This window comes from Lolium rigidum, chromosome 2, assembly GCF_022539505.1.
Source record: "Lolium rigidum isolate FL_2022 chromosome 2, APGP_CSIRO_Lrig_0.1, whole genome shotgun sequence".
NCBI lineage: Eukaryota > Viridiplantae > Streptophyta > Magnoliopsida > Poales > Poaceae > Lolium > Lolium rigidum.
Window position 1 is genome coordinate 143,387,590 of NC_061509.1, and position 16,749 is coordinate 143,404,338.

Here is a 16,749-nt window from a genome sequence, read left to right on the forward strand (position 1 = left end):
GAGACAATTGTGTTTCTCCTTTTTCTTTTAATGACTGCCCTATGAAAAAAGGAGGTATTTCTATCTCCATCGTTTACCCATTGCTTCTTAGCCCTCTGCATATAAAAATCTGTGAGTTTGGTTAAAGCTTGCTCATACCTGTTTGCCAAGCTCATTTGTATAGCTTGATCCTGCTGATGAATCGGCTTCATCTGAATTTGCCTCATCTGCTCCTCAAGGCCAACAATCTCTTGATGAAGCGGCTTCTTTTTCTTACACCATATCTTTAGAGCCCCTGCAAGGTGTTTTGTTCTAACAGAAAATGGTTTGTTAGCAGTTGAGAGCCAGTGTCCTTTGACATAACCTTGGAAGTCGCTTTCTTTAATCCACCAGTTCTCAAATTTAAATGAGCGTTTGATTTTTCGAACAGGACCATCCGTAGAGAGAAGAATAGCCGCATGATCACTAAGAGTGTGAATTATAGGCATGTTATAAACATTGGATATAGGAAAAGCATCACACCATTCTGCATTGACCAAACAACGATCTAATCTTTCGAAAACAGGTTTGGAAGCAAATCTTCTGTTTGTCCAAGTGTAAGCAGGTCCACTATAGCCCAAATCAAAGAAACCACAATTTTTAACAAGAGCACGAAAGGCATACATACGGCTTCGATTTATATTAGCAGAGCTCTTGTCCATATCATACAAAAGATCATTTAAGTCTCCCATGCATAATATTGGAAGGTTATGATTATCATACACAAAAGCAGCAACTTCTTCCCATATAGCACTAGTTTTACTGTGGTAAGGATCACCATAAACACATACTAAACCAAACCTAACATTACTAGTAGTATGCATAGCCGTGGCTAGGATTACATGGAAACTAGAGGTATGTACATCCAGTTGAAGATCATCACTCCACATCAACCAAAGCCCACCCGACCGTCTTCGAGAGGGCACTACAAAGCTATTGTTCATATTAAACCTAGCATTAAGATCAGAAGATTTGACTTTAGAGGATTTAATTTCAGAGATGAAAATTACCTGAGGTTTTGCAGAATGTATCATCCTGGCAAGATGCATCATTTTCTCACTGCTGAGGCTCTTGCCCATGCCTCCGCAGTTCCATCCTAAAGCCTTCATGGCGCCTGTGGCGCCTCAGGGCCTGGCGCCAAATGCCCATCATCAAGTTCCATTGCTCGTGCTCCCTGATTCTGCTGAACACTGTTCGACTGACGCTGAAAATAAGCTTCAATAGGGGTATGAGATTGAATGTCATCACCACATTCCTTCTGGTATCTAGAGTCCTGTGTGCCCACTGACGAAGCTGGTGAAATCGGTCGCACTGGCCATGGATCATGTTCTGGTGGTGATGGAGTAGCTGAATATGATCTTGCAGGCGATCTGCGATGTGAGTGAGGGTAGGGGTATCCCAGGTGATCCAGATTGGTACGCCTACCTCTGCGATGAGGCCCGCCTTGATCCATCTGATTGGTGCCTGCATAACGTGTCCAAGTTGCAGCTCCATACTGATACCTAGTAATCCCATGTGCAGATGTGAGTTGATTTCCATCCTGGGATGGATCTGGAATGTCCCATCCAGTAGGCCGACGGCGAGGCCTGCTCCCTGCTGCAGTGTAGTTGGCTCCAGGAGTTGATCCGACAGGATTTGCTGCCACACTCCCATCGCCAGTTGCTGGCGATGATGTCCTTCTCTGGTCCAGATACCCTCTTCCTCCATCTCCAATCTCTTGTCCTCCCGGGAAAGCAGCTCGAGCGGCGGCATTCAGTTCATAAGATGCGCCGGCATTGACCCGCGTCTGGCCGGGTGGGATTGGGATGGTGTCGAGTGGCGGCATGTTGCTGGATTGTGGCTGGGAGTGGGCCTCTGAGGTTGTGGAAGGGATCTGCTGCGACTGTTGCTGCTGGCTTTCGTCATGGGCTGCCGCTGCCGGAGGTGTCGCCCTCTTTGCAAGTGGCGGCGAATTTGGAGATGGGAATTGAGCAGGGCGTTTTGGAGAGGGTTTCTGCATAGGCGGAGAAGATTCCGTGTTGTCTGGCATAGGAATTGCGGCGGAAGGGACTTGAGGAGTATTGTTTGCATTGTGATCCATGGAGAATTGTAGGGGAGGCATGGTAGTAGGCTGGGGGATTTGACTGGAGTTATGCTGCAATAGAGCTAGGCTATCTTGTTGACCCAAAAGTAGACCATGTCTACCCTGAACTATATCTCCTGGAGTGGCTTCTCCTGTTTTGATTTGTGTGTTCTCACTTGCCAAATCATTCATCATAGTGATATTTTGTTTTGGAGCTGTAAATTCTTCCACTGTAGTAGATGGTACTTCAATAGTTCTGACATGAGTAGGCAAATCCTGACTTTTTTGGTGCGGTAGAAATTGAGATCTGTCTAGATGTCCCGCATGCATTGCATTTGCCATCAATTTCTCTTGCTGCCTGCCTGCGTAAACAGTATGCGGAATGTTGGCGAGTGTCAAGTCGGTTTGACCTGTATTGACTGTCTCTTTCCTTGGACCAAAATGCACTTCCCCTGCAACATTTATTCTGTTCATCCTATTTGGTGTTGATTCTGAAACTTTGCTTTTTCCCTTTGGATCTTCAGCAAACATACGCTGCAATCTGCTAAGAATAGCATTTCCTCTTTGATTGGTTCCTGCATTGACCATTCTAGCATCCATTATAACTTGAGCAGGGACAAGATTTTCATCAATTACCCAAGATCCAAATCTCTGAACTGGAATATCTGAAGTTGTTTGCCTGTTCTTGTCTCTATCAGAAATGAGATTGTTCCGAATGGTACAATTCTGCATATTATGGAACATGATTCCACAGAAGAGGCAAATTCTTCCAATCTTTTCATAATGCCAAGCCTTCAAGAAGTTTTTATGTCCGTCACAATCATAATGGTATAACATTTTGCTTAAGCAAAGCAAACACCAACAAAAGACACTCTTCAGATGCATAATAAACAAGGTGGACACATAGCTAATTAGCTCCAACCCTCCTTGGGAGTTCGAGCACTCATAAGAGTCATAACCCAGCATGCATGCATGCCCCATCTACTAGAAGATGAGGCTTTCTGCTTCTTCTCATTGCATGCATGCATTTCACCAGCAAAAAAAAAAGGCAAGCATCTATTAGCACGTACATTACCAGAAAGTTCAGAGAAGGAAAAAAATGGAGAGGGAATAAAAGGGCATTTCTAACAAGTGATGTATAATTGGCTTGATGATGTAAAAAATAACTTATATTGTTATACATCACATTGCCCTAAAAATGCCTCTCCAATTGGTGATGTTGATGTACCGGGTGATGTAAATTTTTGGGAGTTGTTGTAGTATAATTTTGGGCCAAGTGGTTTAAATATACATCACCAATGGTGGTGGTGTATCCCAAAATAGGTCACGGTTCGAGAGCTAACCGCCACGCTAAAGTTTCATCCGCAAACTCGCCATCCGGCCTTCTGTTGCAATTTGATAATTGTCGTCCGATTTTGCCAAGTCCGACACCTCCAAACGCTGCAACTCACCCACATCTATCGATCCCCCTTCACTACTGCCCACTGGCCATCCCTGCCGCTAGCCTCTACCGAATCATCTCTGCTATCGGCCCCTACAATCGCCGAGAAAAGCATGCACGCCGAGCCGGTGCGGCGAAGGAAGAGAAGAGGGCCTCGAGCGCAGCCTCTAGGAGGGGAGAAGCGTGGGGTTCTTCTCCAGCAGGAAAACTGCGGCGGGAGATTCTTTCGCCCCCTTCCCACCAACAACTGAAGCACACACATCCTTGGTGGCGAGCCGGTGAAACCGCGCTTGGCGCCGCCCTGGGTTGTAGCAGGACCAGATCCTAGCGTGGGCGCTACGCCTACGGCCTTCATCGCGCGGCCCAGTAACTCAAACCCCGGCAGCCCGAGGCGGAGCGCGAGGTGCATTCCGCCTCACCCACTCCTGAAGATTGTGATGTATTTCATATGAATGATGTGATGACTTTGCAAAGTTAAAAATTCATTTCTTGTTGATATGTTTGTGGTTACTTGCAATGTTATTAAAATATGATATGTTAATATGTGTGTGGTGATTTATTTTCCATCACCATATTGCGGCAGCCGTGCCCTAATTTTATATTTTTGGTGATGTCGAACTTTTAACATCGCCTATTGTGGGTGTACTATTATACAACATCTTGTGGAGATGCTCTAAGCAAACACTAACAAAGACAATCCTCACATGCATAATAATTAATAAACTTGCAGATACATAGCTTATTAGCTCCAACACTCCTTGGGAGGTGGAACAATCGTAACTCCGGCATGCATTCAGATGCCCCATCTACTAATCTTAAGATGAGGGTTTCTGCTTCTTCTGATCGCAGTTGATCAGAGAGCAAATTAACATCTATTCGTACTACGTACGTTACCAGAAAGTTGAGAGAAAGGAAATGAAAGGAAAGGGCAACCATGCAGTACACTTGTCTTAGTAGTACTGGATTGCTATAGTATAAAGCTGCACAGGCATTAGATGAGGTTCTTGGCACGAGCCACATAGAGCATATATAGTTCAAACGCGCGCATGCATGCAGTCAGTAGCTCCACAGGCTGACCTCGCCGTCGTCGTCGCCGTCCGCGGCGAAACTGGCGGACGAGCCTGCCATCATGGGAGGAGGCGCAATGAGCATCCCTTGCGCCATGTCGAGGTAGCCCTGCATCCCGAAGTCCATCATCCCGTCGTCCATCGCGTAGTACGGGTCGCCTGTGGCGAACTGCGTGTCCGGTGCAGCGACGGCTGCTTCCTCGGCGGCGGAGGCGGCATTGCTCAGAACCTGATCGGGCGGCGGCAGGAACGCCTCGGCGGCCTCGGCCGCGGCGCGCCGTATCTCGTCGTGGCCCGCGCCGGCGGGCGGGACCCTGAGCAGGCGGGGCGAGTCGGCGAAGTTGAGGCAGGCGGCGCGGCCGCGCAGCGCGAGGGCGGCGACGTCGTGGGCCCGCGCAGCCATCTCGGCGGTCTCGAAGGTGCCGAGCCAGATGCGGCTCTTGCTGTGCGGCTCGCGCACCTCGCAGATCCACCTGCCGGGGTTCCTCCGGCGCACGCCCTTGTACACCGGGTGGCGCGTCTCCTTGAACTTGGTCCGCCCCGCGCGGCGCTTCGGCGGCGCGGAGGAGACCGTCATGTAGGTCGGCGCCGGGAAGCCTGCCGGATCGTCCGCCGCCACTGGGGACGGCGTGCCCGACGAGGAGTAGTCGCTGCTGAGCGCGCCGAAGTCCATGTCTATACGTGGTAGCTGCTCGAGTGTGAGAGAGAAGGAAGAAGCGGAGGAAGGCGGGCGGTTTGGGTTTTGGAGGGAAAGAGTGGAGAGTTATATAGTTTAGCGCGTGGAGGGCGACGTGTCCGCGTAACGCGGTGCGGCACGGGAGGCGCCAGCCAGGTAGAGCGACTTGGTGGGTCGGGGCGGTGTTGGGCTCGATCGCTCTGGGCGTTTAAGTGGGTCCGAACCAGCTGGAGCTCGCGAGAGTGCGGATGGGGACCCACGCAACGCGCAGGCATGGCACGGATGTGGGCCGGACGGCTGGGCCACTCTGCGATAATCCTTGGCAGCGGGGCTGTCTTGTTTGTACTCTGACAGCAACGTCTCTTGACAGTGAAGCTCGCCTTCTCGAAGTAGCTATAGTTTCTTTCATCTGTGTGCACGGCCGTTGCCCGTTGGACTTGGATAGTGTGGATTTTCTTTCCATCCAGGGAAGGTCTGCTCTAGCCTCTAGGAGAAATACAGGCAATTAGCATGAGCATTGAGAAGTTTTGTCAAAAAGGACCACTTGCTCCACTGAATTACCAGGCAATTAGCATGAGCATTGAGAAGTTTTGCCAAAAAGGATCACTTGCCCCACACTTGCCCCACTGAATTACTATATTTCAAAGTTTCATGAAGATGCCAATTGGATAGTGTGGATTCCCTTTTTGGCTTTCACTCCGGAAATTTGTGTGATTTAAATCGAGCAGGTTTCTATGAAGATCTTGTTCAACATGTTCTATTCCGATATTGGTACGAGAAGAAGACTACCCAATATTCTTTAAAAAAAAGACGATACTTAAATGCTTGGCCTCCACGACTGCCTCGGGCAAACTCCCCTGGAGTGCAAGATTTTCTGTTAGCTTGCTAAGCGTCGTCGTCTCCCCACAAACGAGAGACGCTTCCGGCACCGGCTTACAACCCCCACCTCCTGTCCCTTCTGTGATCAAGTTGAAGACAACGACCACCTGCTCCTCCAATGCCCCCGGGCACGCGAAGTTTGGAACGTGTTCTTCCCTCATTTTGGCTCCACCCTGTCGAGCTTCGATGAGTTATGGTCTCGTTGCTACCGCTCTTCCGAGGACTCTACCATCTTCACCGTCATCACTTGGAATATTTGGAAGAGAAGGAATGCCCTTATCTTCAACTCTCTTGATGAGAGCCTCGCTGTGGTAGTTCGCAGATGCATTGAGGATGTTCACCTTTTGGTTTTCCGCTGTAATAACCCATCCTCCGCCTCCTCACTTCTAAATTCATGGTGTAATGGTAATGATCCCCCCTGATTCTCCCCCTCCAACCTCTTCTCTCATTCTTCTAAAAACTTTGTAATGGATCCTGTTCACGCCTTGGGCGTTCGTTTTATGTGATGTTCAGGCTGGCGTAAGAGCATCTCTAACAGAGCCCGTAAATCCCGTCGGAACCGAACTTTTCCGGTGGATTTACGGGTTCGGGCCAAAACGCGCGCCGATCAGTGACCGAAAACATGGGCCGGCCCGAATACGGAGTTCAGGGGCCCGAAAATTTCCCCGCACGGCCCCTATTAAAAGGGATCGTGGAGGGGAGTTCGGTTCGCAAACCCTACTCCCCTCCGCCGTCTCCTCTCCCTCCGCCGCTGCCAGTAGCGCGCTCCGACGAGCGGCCCGCGCAAGCCGACACCTATCCTCCGCTCGCCGCCGCGCGATGGCCTCCCGTGGAGGTTCGGAGGGCCGTGCCGCCGGATTGGGGGGCGGCGATTCGCCGCCGCGTCCGCTCTTCTTCCGCACCGAAGCGGAACGGCGGAAGTGGAAGCGGAGCGAGGGGGTGCGCAAGAGGAGCGCACGCCGGTGGACCAACTGGGGGCTCACGCCCCCAGGGAAGCTCGCCCGCTACGGCAACCAGGCCGAGGGCTCCTCGTCCGGGCAGTCGAGCCGCGCACCGCCCGTGCCCGTGGCTGCGACCATCGAGGAGGATGACCTCGTCCCCGCTCGATCGCCAACATTCTCCGTCGGGGACTACGTCCATGGAAGCGACGAGGAGGAGGCGGTGATGGCGCAGACCTTCGCCATCAGCGAGGCGGAGGCGAGGGCGCGCTTCCGCCGGGAGGAGGCCGACGCTGTCCGCCAGGTACGGGAGTACGAGGCAGCCCGCCTGGAGGCCCGCGTCCGCAAGGTCAAGCTCGAAATAGTCGAGCTTGACAACGAGGACGCGTGAAGACTTCACGGCGCCGACGATCTCCGCCGGCACCGGCACCACCGCGCGCGCCATAGCTCTAGTAGGCCGCATTTTGCTCATTTTAGCTAGGTTAGGTTGCCGGTGTGCCAGTAGTATTGTCAATTCCCCGCGCTATGTAAGTATCGATGCTCAGTCGGAGCATCTATTTCATCTAAACTATGATCATCGATTAAAATTATCCGCGCCAATTCGAATTCCTGTTTTCGGTTCCATTTTACGGGTTCCATTCCGCGCCACTGCCAATTTCGTCAGAACTCGCGTTTTCGGTGAACTGAACTCCCGCTTTTCGGTTTTCGTTTTTTCGGTCTCCCGCCGTAGTCCTCGTAAAAAAATTGCTTGGCCTGATTTCTGGGGCATATTGGACTAGGAATCAAGCAAGTTATTTGATCTAGGAGAGAGTAAGAATGTCAATTAGCTCATTTCTAGATTTAAGCATCTGGAGTTCAGACAAAGGTACACTCTGCACCTAGGAGCTTTTTTTTATTATTTCTGCCGGATCTTGCGAGCGACGAGTGTATATGGATGAGCTGGCCAATTCCTTTTGGTCCGAGAACGTACGCTGCAATCGTGATCACGCCGCAAAGGATCCCCACAACGCGGTTGTATGGCAGTTATAATGGACTGAGTCTTAGCTAGGGCTGCGATCGTGATCGCAGACAGTGACCTTGGTTCGTTGCTGCTGCCTGTCTCCGTTCTCCAGAGTCGAGCTGGATTTGCAACTAGACTAGATAAATGGCGACAGTTGGTTTGCAGTTAGGTGTCTAGTTGTAAGATCCATCTATTGATTGATTCTGTGTAGATTTTCTGCAGCCCTCGTACTACTCCTGCTTGACTCTTTCCTGATGTAGACATCACTAAAGATCAAGAAAATAGTCTTGTTTCTCTGTTGTAGCTGTAAAAAGGCCATGCCACTAGAAGGAAGCAGGCGGAAGGTCTGCTTATTCAATTATCAACGGCCCGAAACTGTGTCCCGAGCAGTAGAGTCGGTTTTCAGAATCCAAGTCGTGGCGATTCTCAAAACTTCCAGCCGACGACCATTTATTATGACTCGGGGACAGAGTCTTGCGATGTACATCAAGCTTACTTCAGACTCACATCACACGGTGACACGGGAACCAAGTTTCGAAAACATAAAAAATTTAGATTTTTCACGGAAATACTTTTGTACACACGCATGCGGGTGGGTGGGTGTTTCCGTCACCGTCCTTTACTTCTTTTCGTTTTTGGAAAACATAGTATTATTTGAAGAAAAATATTGCATGGACAAATTTCAACATTATATCTACGTGCGCGGTTTTCTTAAACATTTTACAAGACTTGCGCACATGTTTTTGCCAAGATCTAAAAAGAATAAGCATCTAGATCCTATGTTTATTTTAAGAGATGTCCAGTTTCGTGTCTCTCATTCGTTAGTTGTACCACTTTTTCCTAGCTTTTAAACGTTTCCTCACTTTTTTTTTTTTTTTGCGGGGAAAGAGCTGATATATTAAGCCACAGATCTTACAGATAGACCCAGAACAGAAAGCGAAATTACAATAAGGTCCTTCTGGATCTCGTCTTCATCAACGCCAAGCGAGACGTTCCGGCGGCGCGCCGCCGCCCCACCTCCCTTCAGCCTTGGATCAGAGGTGCCCCCTAGCAGACGGGAAGTCGCCGGTCCTCGAACTCCGAAGAGCCTCCACCGCGCTCCATCGACTCGGACGCCATGGCCAACCACACCAACTCCTTCAAGCAGAGCAACTAGACCGGAACCACCGCTACTCGGCCTCCGGCGAGGGGAAGCTCGCACAGCAGCTCCACGGACCTGCAGGCGAGAAGAAGACGGACGATCTGCGGCGAAACTCCACCGGAGCATCACCACCGAAGAGGATGACCGCCGCCCCAAAACGCCACTCCGGCCGCGCCGCCACCTCCTCGACGCCGCCGGCTGGCACCAGCACAACCCTACGCTATATACAGACGAGAACCGTGGCTCCCCCACCCTCCCGCCGCCGGAGCGGCCGACGGAGAGCGAGGGACCCGGCGGAGCTCCGACGGTGAGGTGGATCGGCCGACGATTTCACAAATCGCCTCTCTCGTTACTGTAGCGGGAGAGGATAAGGTCCAAGGGCCTGGACGTTTCCTCACTTTTACCCAAGCTCTTATCTCAAACTCTCACAACAACGTCAGACGGTCATTATTGTCAGGCCAAAGGCATTGACCGTTATGCTGATGTGTGGGTCCGTGTAGGGTCCGTGCCGTGTGGTTCCGTGTAAGGTCAGACGGTTCTTGCTCAACTTTTAAGTTCCTATATCGGAGATTCATAGGTTCTTGATGAAATAAAACGGTTAGTGCATAGAATAGTAAACTTAACCACAAAAAACCGTGCACCAAGTTCAGTGTGTGGCGCCGTGTGTAAAATATTAGCACAAAATGGCAATGGAAAAGTGCATTGATGCCATTTTGGACGTGAAGTACTTTTTTCTTGGGACAAAGATACATTTTTTCGTGATCACCTCAACATGCTTTTCATGATTTCTTTGTTTTAAGTTGATGTGAAAATCAATCAATTTAAAAAAAAATTATTGAAACAAATCTTTTGATTCTTGTAGTGGGTTATTCTTTCATTATATTACCAATGATCTTGATGAGGTGATCAAAGATTTGATCTTCCATGATTTTATGAAAATGTTATTGATGAACTTGATTAATAGATTTATTTTTCCATTAAATATATGAAATGTAAAGTTTTTTGTGATGTCTTTGATGCCATTTTGGAGCTACCGATAAAGAAATTCAACATGAATTTCACAAAAATGTAACATATTGCTCGCCTAAACTAATTTGAATGTGAGTAGTAAGCAAATTTTGAGGGTACATTGGAGAATGAAATGAGAGATCATTAAGTGTTTGTTGTGGAAAAAAAAGGCTACACAATGAGAAAGCGATTGGAGCCAAGTGGTGTACTCAAAACTTTTATGACTTGTACTAGGAGGCATTGGCGCGGCGGCACGCCGCGCCCGGTGGCGTAACATAAGAAGTGCTGGGTCTGAAGTAAAGACAGAACAGAAGTACTTGTTGCTTGTGCTTGCTGGAACGGTAGACAGGTTTGTGCTATTGTACATGCAAACATAGCACTGAAGTAATATGGGATCAGGTACTTCTACAGCTAGGTACCAGGTACTTCAAAGCACATATTGTCTAGAGCAGCTGTTAGTTACATAATATTTCACAACTGATCCCGGTAGTCTAGGGAATCTGCACTTCACCGATCTTCCTCTTCTGCTGGTGGTTTTCAGTCTGAATTGACCTGTTCTTGGACCTGAGGTAAAGTTGGTATTTTCTTACAACTGCATTGGTTCTGGGTAACTTGTGTTTGAGTTTTATGCTTACTGGCAAGTGGTGAGCGCCTTTTTGAACTATTTCTTAGCTGATGTTGAGCTGACATCTTCAGTAGGAAAAACTGCTGTTCTTTGATCTAGATTATGGCATAATACTGTGTCCCTTTTAAGCTGTGGCTGCCCTGGAATTGAGAGCATGGATAAAGTCCAGTTTGTACTAACATTGTCTACACTGGATTCAGCCTTTTCTGAGATGGATTTGCTTGGAGTGGTGGCTGAAGCTATGCTATCTTCTTATGCATTTGCCACTTCGTCAGATGGAGAAGGCACCGAAGCTTTTTCTGTAGACGGTGGAGTTTTTGTTGCTTCCCGATGGCAACGCTGGGCTAGCAGTATTACCTGCGAACAAAGACATCTTTATTTATATGGTTTATATGAGTAGCGGCAGTTGCTTACCTGTGCCTCCCTTCTTTGCAGGGGCAGTTTCCCGGTGCATCTATAAGCATTTCCATTAGGTAATCCCTTTTTCCAGCATACCTTGCAGGACATGAACCACCAGCCATCAGAATCATCGACCTCTGTGACAATAATTGCCAGCTTATAGTACTTTCCCTGCATGTTATCAATGGTATTGATATGTTTAGGGATAAGCGAACAACAATGCATAGTTATTTTATCAATAGTTCTAAACGTAATCACAATGAAATCTCTTTCTTCTTTGGACAAAGTATACAATGTTGTCTGAACAGGGTTAGGCCTTCCATTTTCTGATCCGTGCCATTCTATTTCATCTGGTTGATTCTCATATCTGCAATAAGTGGCCATTTATTTCATGAGCATGTATATAGTAAAAGTAGAGATCAGTTTGATGAGTTGAGTGATATAAGTTGCCTGTATAGCAAATACCTCCCGAGTGGGAATGTTTATCTAACAACGGGTTAGAGATGTGATTTGGAAGCACAATTTCCCTGCAGCGGAGCAAACATGCAGAGTTTGTCAGTGAATGGTAAGTGGAGTTGCATCGTGCTCGTGTTTGTAAGACGCTCAAGGGTTGTGCTTGTGTAGCCATGAAGCTTTCTAAAGTATAGATCGAGCCCTCTTTTATATCATTCTTGAACTGGTCTACGCGGATGGCTGGTATATTTCCCTCCATCATGGTTAACTATAGTAGGAACAGAATTCAAATATTAAGTGCGGAAGATAGAAGAAAGAACAATCACGGCATGTGAAACATTCAACATGTGGTAGGTGCAGACACGATTTGAGGGTTTTGTACATAGTATATTTCAAGGGGTACATTATATTTTTAATCTGTAGAAATGATTTTTGATGTATTTGTGGAATAAAATTAGCTATACAGTGTGACAAACATGAGTTTGAAGGCACTGTCATGAGAAATATTCTTCTGGTTCTAAAAGGAGCTTAAATGTAGATCATGTCTTGGGAGTTCCTTATTACGTACTGAAACTGGAGCTTAATTGAAAATCTTGGAAGTATGTATATATAATTTAAGACAGCGTAACATGATATAGGTTACTATAATTAACGATACATCGTCTATTTTGATTTATCTAGTGTGCAGGCAGTGCTCAGATACAAAAATATCTTAAATGCAGAACAGTATTATGAGAATCCCTTGTTATCGAAAGTATGACATAATCCGAGAAGCTGGACAACGTGTACATTGGAAAGTAGTGTAACATGTTTAATGTAGATAGAATCTTATCTATTTTTATATATTTAAAGTGCATCTAAGGCAGTGCCAAAAACAATAAAGAATCTTTGCTTAAGAGCATTCGGTTCTAAAAAAAGGATTATGATGTAGCACCTCATGGTCTACAACAATGAAGCTAATGCCTGGTCACTTAGGCATCCAAAACCACCACCACTGGGATCTGAGACCTATCAAACTTGAATAGATCGAACACAATGTTGAGATGAAAAATTACCTACAAATTCTTGAGAGAAAGATGAGTGATCTTTATGCACACCAGGAGTCCGCACAGCAGTCGCGGTACTGCAATCTACATGGCATACCGACATCACCTCAGTTGTATATATAAGCAGATTCCGGCTTCCGGAGAACACATGTTGGCTTGGGACCATGGAGTTGCGAAACCATGAGAGTTCAACTCGGTGGCTGAACCCTGCATAAATTTGGTTGCATGAAAAGCATTTCCATCCATGGTAATGAGTAATGACAACACTACCAATCAATAACTTAACTATACAACATAAGACACACTCTGTTCTTTGATACCTTCAGGACAGAACGATAGAAAGAAGATCAAATGTTAGTATTCAGTTTCTACACATTTTTTCCAAATAAACTTATTTAAAAATGCAACAGGAGACTAACTTTTTTTTCTTTTAGATCTTCAACATAGAATGCCGTAAGGAAGATGAAATCTTCGTATGCAGTTTATACACTTTTTTCCGAAAGATCATTTCAGAGCTTCAAATTAATTTTGTACATATATTGCTGAAGAATGAATTTATCATATTGTTTATTACATATCCGGTATTACTAAAACACATTAATTGTAATTACCAACGGAAACTGAAGAGAAAAATGAATTGTCTAAAGTGAAAAAAATCACCTTCATGCAGCCTGACAGTCAGGAAACAAAAAGAATGACAACTGCGTCTTGTTGCACCTACTGCTGCAGAGCCTCCACTAAAAATTGGTGTGCATGCGCACTCCACAAAACAGCAACAATTGTAACTCTTAATTTGAAACCATAATCAGAATTATATCGTAGTCACTTGGCAGAGACATAAGCATGTAAAGCACCACGAAAGGTAGGCTCGTGAAGCATTTTGCCATAATGACCAACAATAAAGCTCTACCAACATACATGTTGCTTACTTACGCAATTCAAAATTCAGATTGCCGTAGGTGTACCTTTGACAGGAACATTTGTCATGTGTGAAACTCCAATCATAACAGAGCCAATGGTATCTGTATCAGGCATCAAAAGAAATCCTAAATTAGAAAAAGAAAGAGCAGGGGCTGCACAGAAATTATAGATCCATTATGATTCTGACAAAACAACTGATTATATATCAAGACATTGGTACCATGATGTTTTCAGGTGACTGTAAGACTTCATTAGATGATAGCTTGTAGACGTGTAGTCCCCATCGCTGCTGCTTCTTTCATCTAATTTGCATATAGAGGAGAGGGGGACATGGAGTTGAGCCAGCATACTGGCTCGTTGCCGAGAGAGGAAGAGGTTTGCCAATCTAGCCGGAGAGGAGTCAACATCGTTCTTCCGAATCCCTAGCAGACATGGCGAACCAGCCGGCAGGTCGAGGGCATCCCGGCTAGGAAGTATGTCGTGGCACCTCGGCGGCGGTCGCAATGCCGGAGGAGGGCCCAATCCTTGCTATGGCTGCAGGCCATTGAGCAGCTCGGCCATGGGGAGCTTGTGGCAGGGGAGAGGTCGGGCGTCGACCGGCCACACGGCGAACCAGCCGGCAGGTCAAGGAGATACGTTGGGGAAGCCGTGGTGCCTCGGCGGCGGCCGCAACGCCGGAAGAGAACCCAATCCATGCTATGGCTGCAGGCCATGGAGCAGCTAGGGGGCAGAGGGCGGTCGATGGAGGCGGTGGAGTTCTAGATTGGATTTGATAATCGTGGAATAGGTCACCGTCACGTTTCCACTAGAAACATCGTGAAGTGCTGTCCTCTTGAGAAACTGCCACGATCACGATGGAAAAAATATCTCACCGACATGGACGGCATACATGGTAAACAAAAGAAGGAAATCCACCTTGTCTGTAGGTAACCGGAAACCGGAAGATCACCGGAAGAAAAGGAGTAGGAAAAAAAAGGAAATAACCGAGTTAATCGTTAGCTGATCAGAAGATGGGACAGATGGCATGAAAAGATTAGCAAAAAAAATACAGATCTACAGTAGCCAAACGTTAAAAATGGCGTGAAATTGTACATCTTTTATATAGTGTATAATTATATACAAGTTGATGTATATTTTCACCATTGGCTTAGTCACAATGAGATATTCAAAACTAGATCTAATGTTTAAAAATATCCAACTATTTATGTGTCGGTAATTGCTAGATTACAGTCTTTTAGTTACTAGATTATTATAAGTTGGCTGTCGGGATCTTGTATCTCATCCTATACCAAATGTAAGAATTGCATGATACTACTTATGTGGAATGATACAATCTGGTAACACACTTAAATACGCCCCTCTCTAGCTTCGCAAAACATTGCAATGTCTTAAGACATGTAAAATGTTATATGATAATTGTGCACTAGCATCATCCTAATTGTTCGTTATTACTCAGGCAAAATCACTGTAACATGCTTAGCAAATTAGATTAAGTATATGCTGACTTCGAATTTATCAAAGGTGTATTTTACATGGAGTGGGGCTTTTACGGTAGGGACTGGAAATAATTAACCGTCCAATTAACAGATCCGACGGTCCAGTTTGATCAATACTAGATGTTTCCGTCTAGGCGTGTATAAAAGTTGTGATTTTCAAAATCGTCCTTTAGGACGTAAGCTTCTGGTGGAAAAGTTTTATGTTGCAAACTTATGGATTCCTGGTAGCGACTTCCGGCACCTTGGTTGGGGGCTTATTTCCGCGGTTATTGACGGATTTCCATTGGGCTTCGTCGCCGCTGGCGAGCGTTTTCGGCTAAAGGTCTTTCGGCTCGCGGACGGTCAAATAAGCAAGCCGGAAAATTTAGATACTAGCACTTTCTTTTCCGACAAACGAAACATGCATATACTGATAAACGGATAGCAGAATAAGTTTTTCCGCCCATTCAATTGTTTCGTTCTAGCTACTTAAGAATATGTAAGTTATATATTACAAACCCTCGATGGGGCCAAAATGATGCATTATTTTTTTCCGCAGGAATAAGTCTTCTACTTCTCCTTAGCCAAAGAAGAGCGAGATTCATCTTCAGTTTGTGCTTGTTTACCCTCCGTTCCTTTGGCCGGAGAAGAAACAACACCTTCATCATCTTCATCCTCAACTTCTTCTGTCGGAGAAGTGCCGCCTCCCTTGGATTTGTCCTTGGAATTGGTCTAGGTAAAATGGTCTTCATCGCCGGATCCAACAGGACATGCCTCCTCTTCTCGCTCCTTGACGTATTCTGCTTCAAGGGCTTCGTCAGCAGGAAGCACCACCTTGTCATAAAATTCGTCGTGGCGAGTGCGGCGCGCAATCTGGGTATCGTAACCACTGCATGCATTTAATAATGCGTCTACATTTGCATCCGGAGGAACTCCGGTAGTGGTAAGATCGATGTCCAGATGCGGAGCGCGCGCTAAGCACATAGCCAAAGACATTTGGGCAGCGCCCCTAGTAGATGAGTCTTGAAGATCCACAACCAATTTCGGCGGAGCGTCCATTCTTTTGATAAGATCCCGGACATTGTAGGTCCTGCTCTCCTTAATTGCCAAATTATAGCAGATTTTCTGACATGCGGAGATCAGATCGTTGCAATCTTCTCCGGCGAGCCGGATCAGATCATCACGCGGGAACTGGTTGCGGCGCTCTTCGTCATACCCAAGCGGCTCTGCACAAAATGGTCGGAGCTGAGAGTCAGTTTGAGTTCAAGCGATAAGTTTGACTTGGGAGTTCCGGATACTTACCCATGACATATGTGTTGAGAAGGTCCCAGCCTTTCTCCGTAGTATTCATGTAGTTCCGGAGTCCATGGACTTCTTTTTGCAGTTTCTGCAGTGTGTCGCTGTCAACCTTTCGCTTGATCAAAAAATCAGCCTCTTTTTTGTGGAGCTCAGAATTCTTTTCCGCCAGCTGCTTCTCTGCAGATTCTCGCTTCTGATCCGCCTCCATGAGATTTGCCTCTAAATCTTTATGAGAGGAGCGCAGGCTCTCAAGCTCGGGGGATGCAGTGGCAAGGAAGGAAGATGCACCTGTTAAAATTTA

General features: G+C 46.7%; 1 protein-coding gene and 1 long non-coding RNA gene across 4 annotated transcripts; both read right to left on the minus strand.

The window, feature by feature from the left end:
- Positions 1-4,476: 4,476 nt before the first annotated feature.
- On the minus strand, positions 4,477-5,261 carry LOC124687386 (dehydration-responsive element-binding protein 1G-like). The gene has a single exon (XM_047221175.1). It carries the CDS (start codon positions 5,259-5,261, stop codon positions 4,578-4,580), a length of 684 nt encoding a protein of 227 aa, XP_047077131.1. The 3' UTR covers positions 4,477-4,577.
- A 5,266-nt stretch (positions 5,262-10,527) lies between these two features.
- Positions 10,528-13,754, minus strand: LOC124687387. 3 transcript variants are annotated; one of them, XR_006998195.1, is made up of 3 exons: positions 13,414-13,754; positions 12,763-12,960; positions 10,528-11,781 (listed from the first exon to the last, which is right to left on the minus strand). It is a non-coding gene; the product is annotated as an uncharacterized LOC124687387 (long non-coding RNA). The 3 variants fall into 3 exon arrangements; XR_006998196.1 differs by lacking the exon at positions 13,414-13,754 and having other exon boundaries at positions 10,528-11,621; positions 11,720-11,781; positions 12,763-13,347; XR_006998194.1 differs by lacking the exon at positions 13,414-13,754 and having other exon boundaries at positions 12,763-13,347.
- Positions 13,755-16,749: the final 2,995 nt, after the last annotated feature.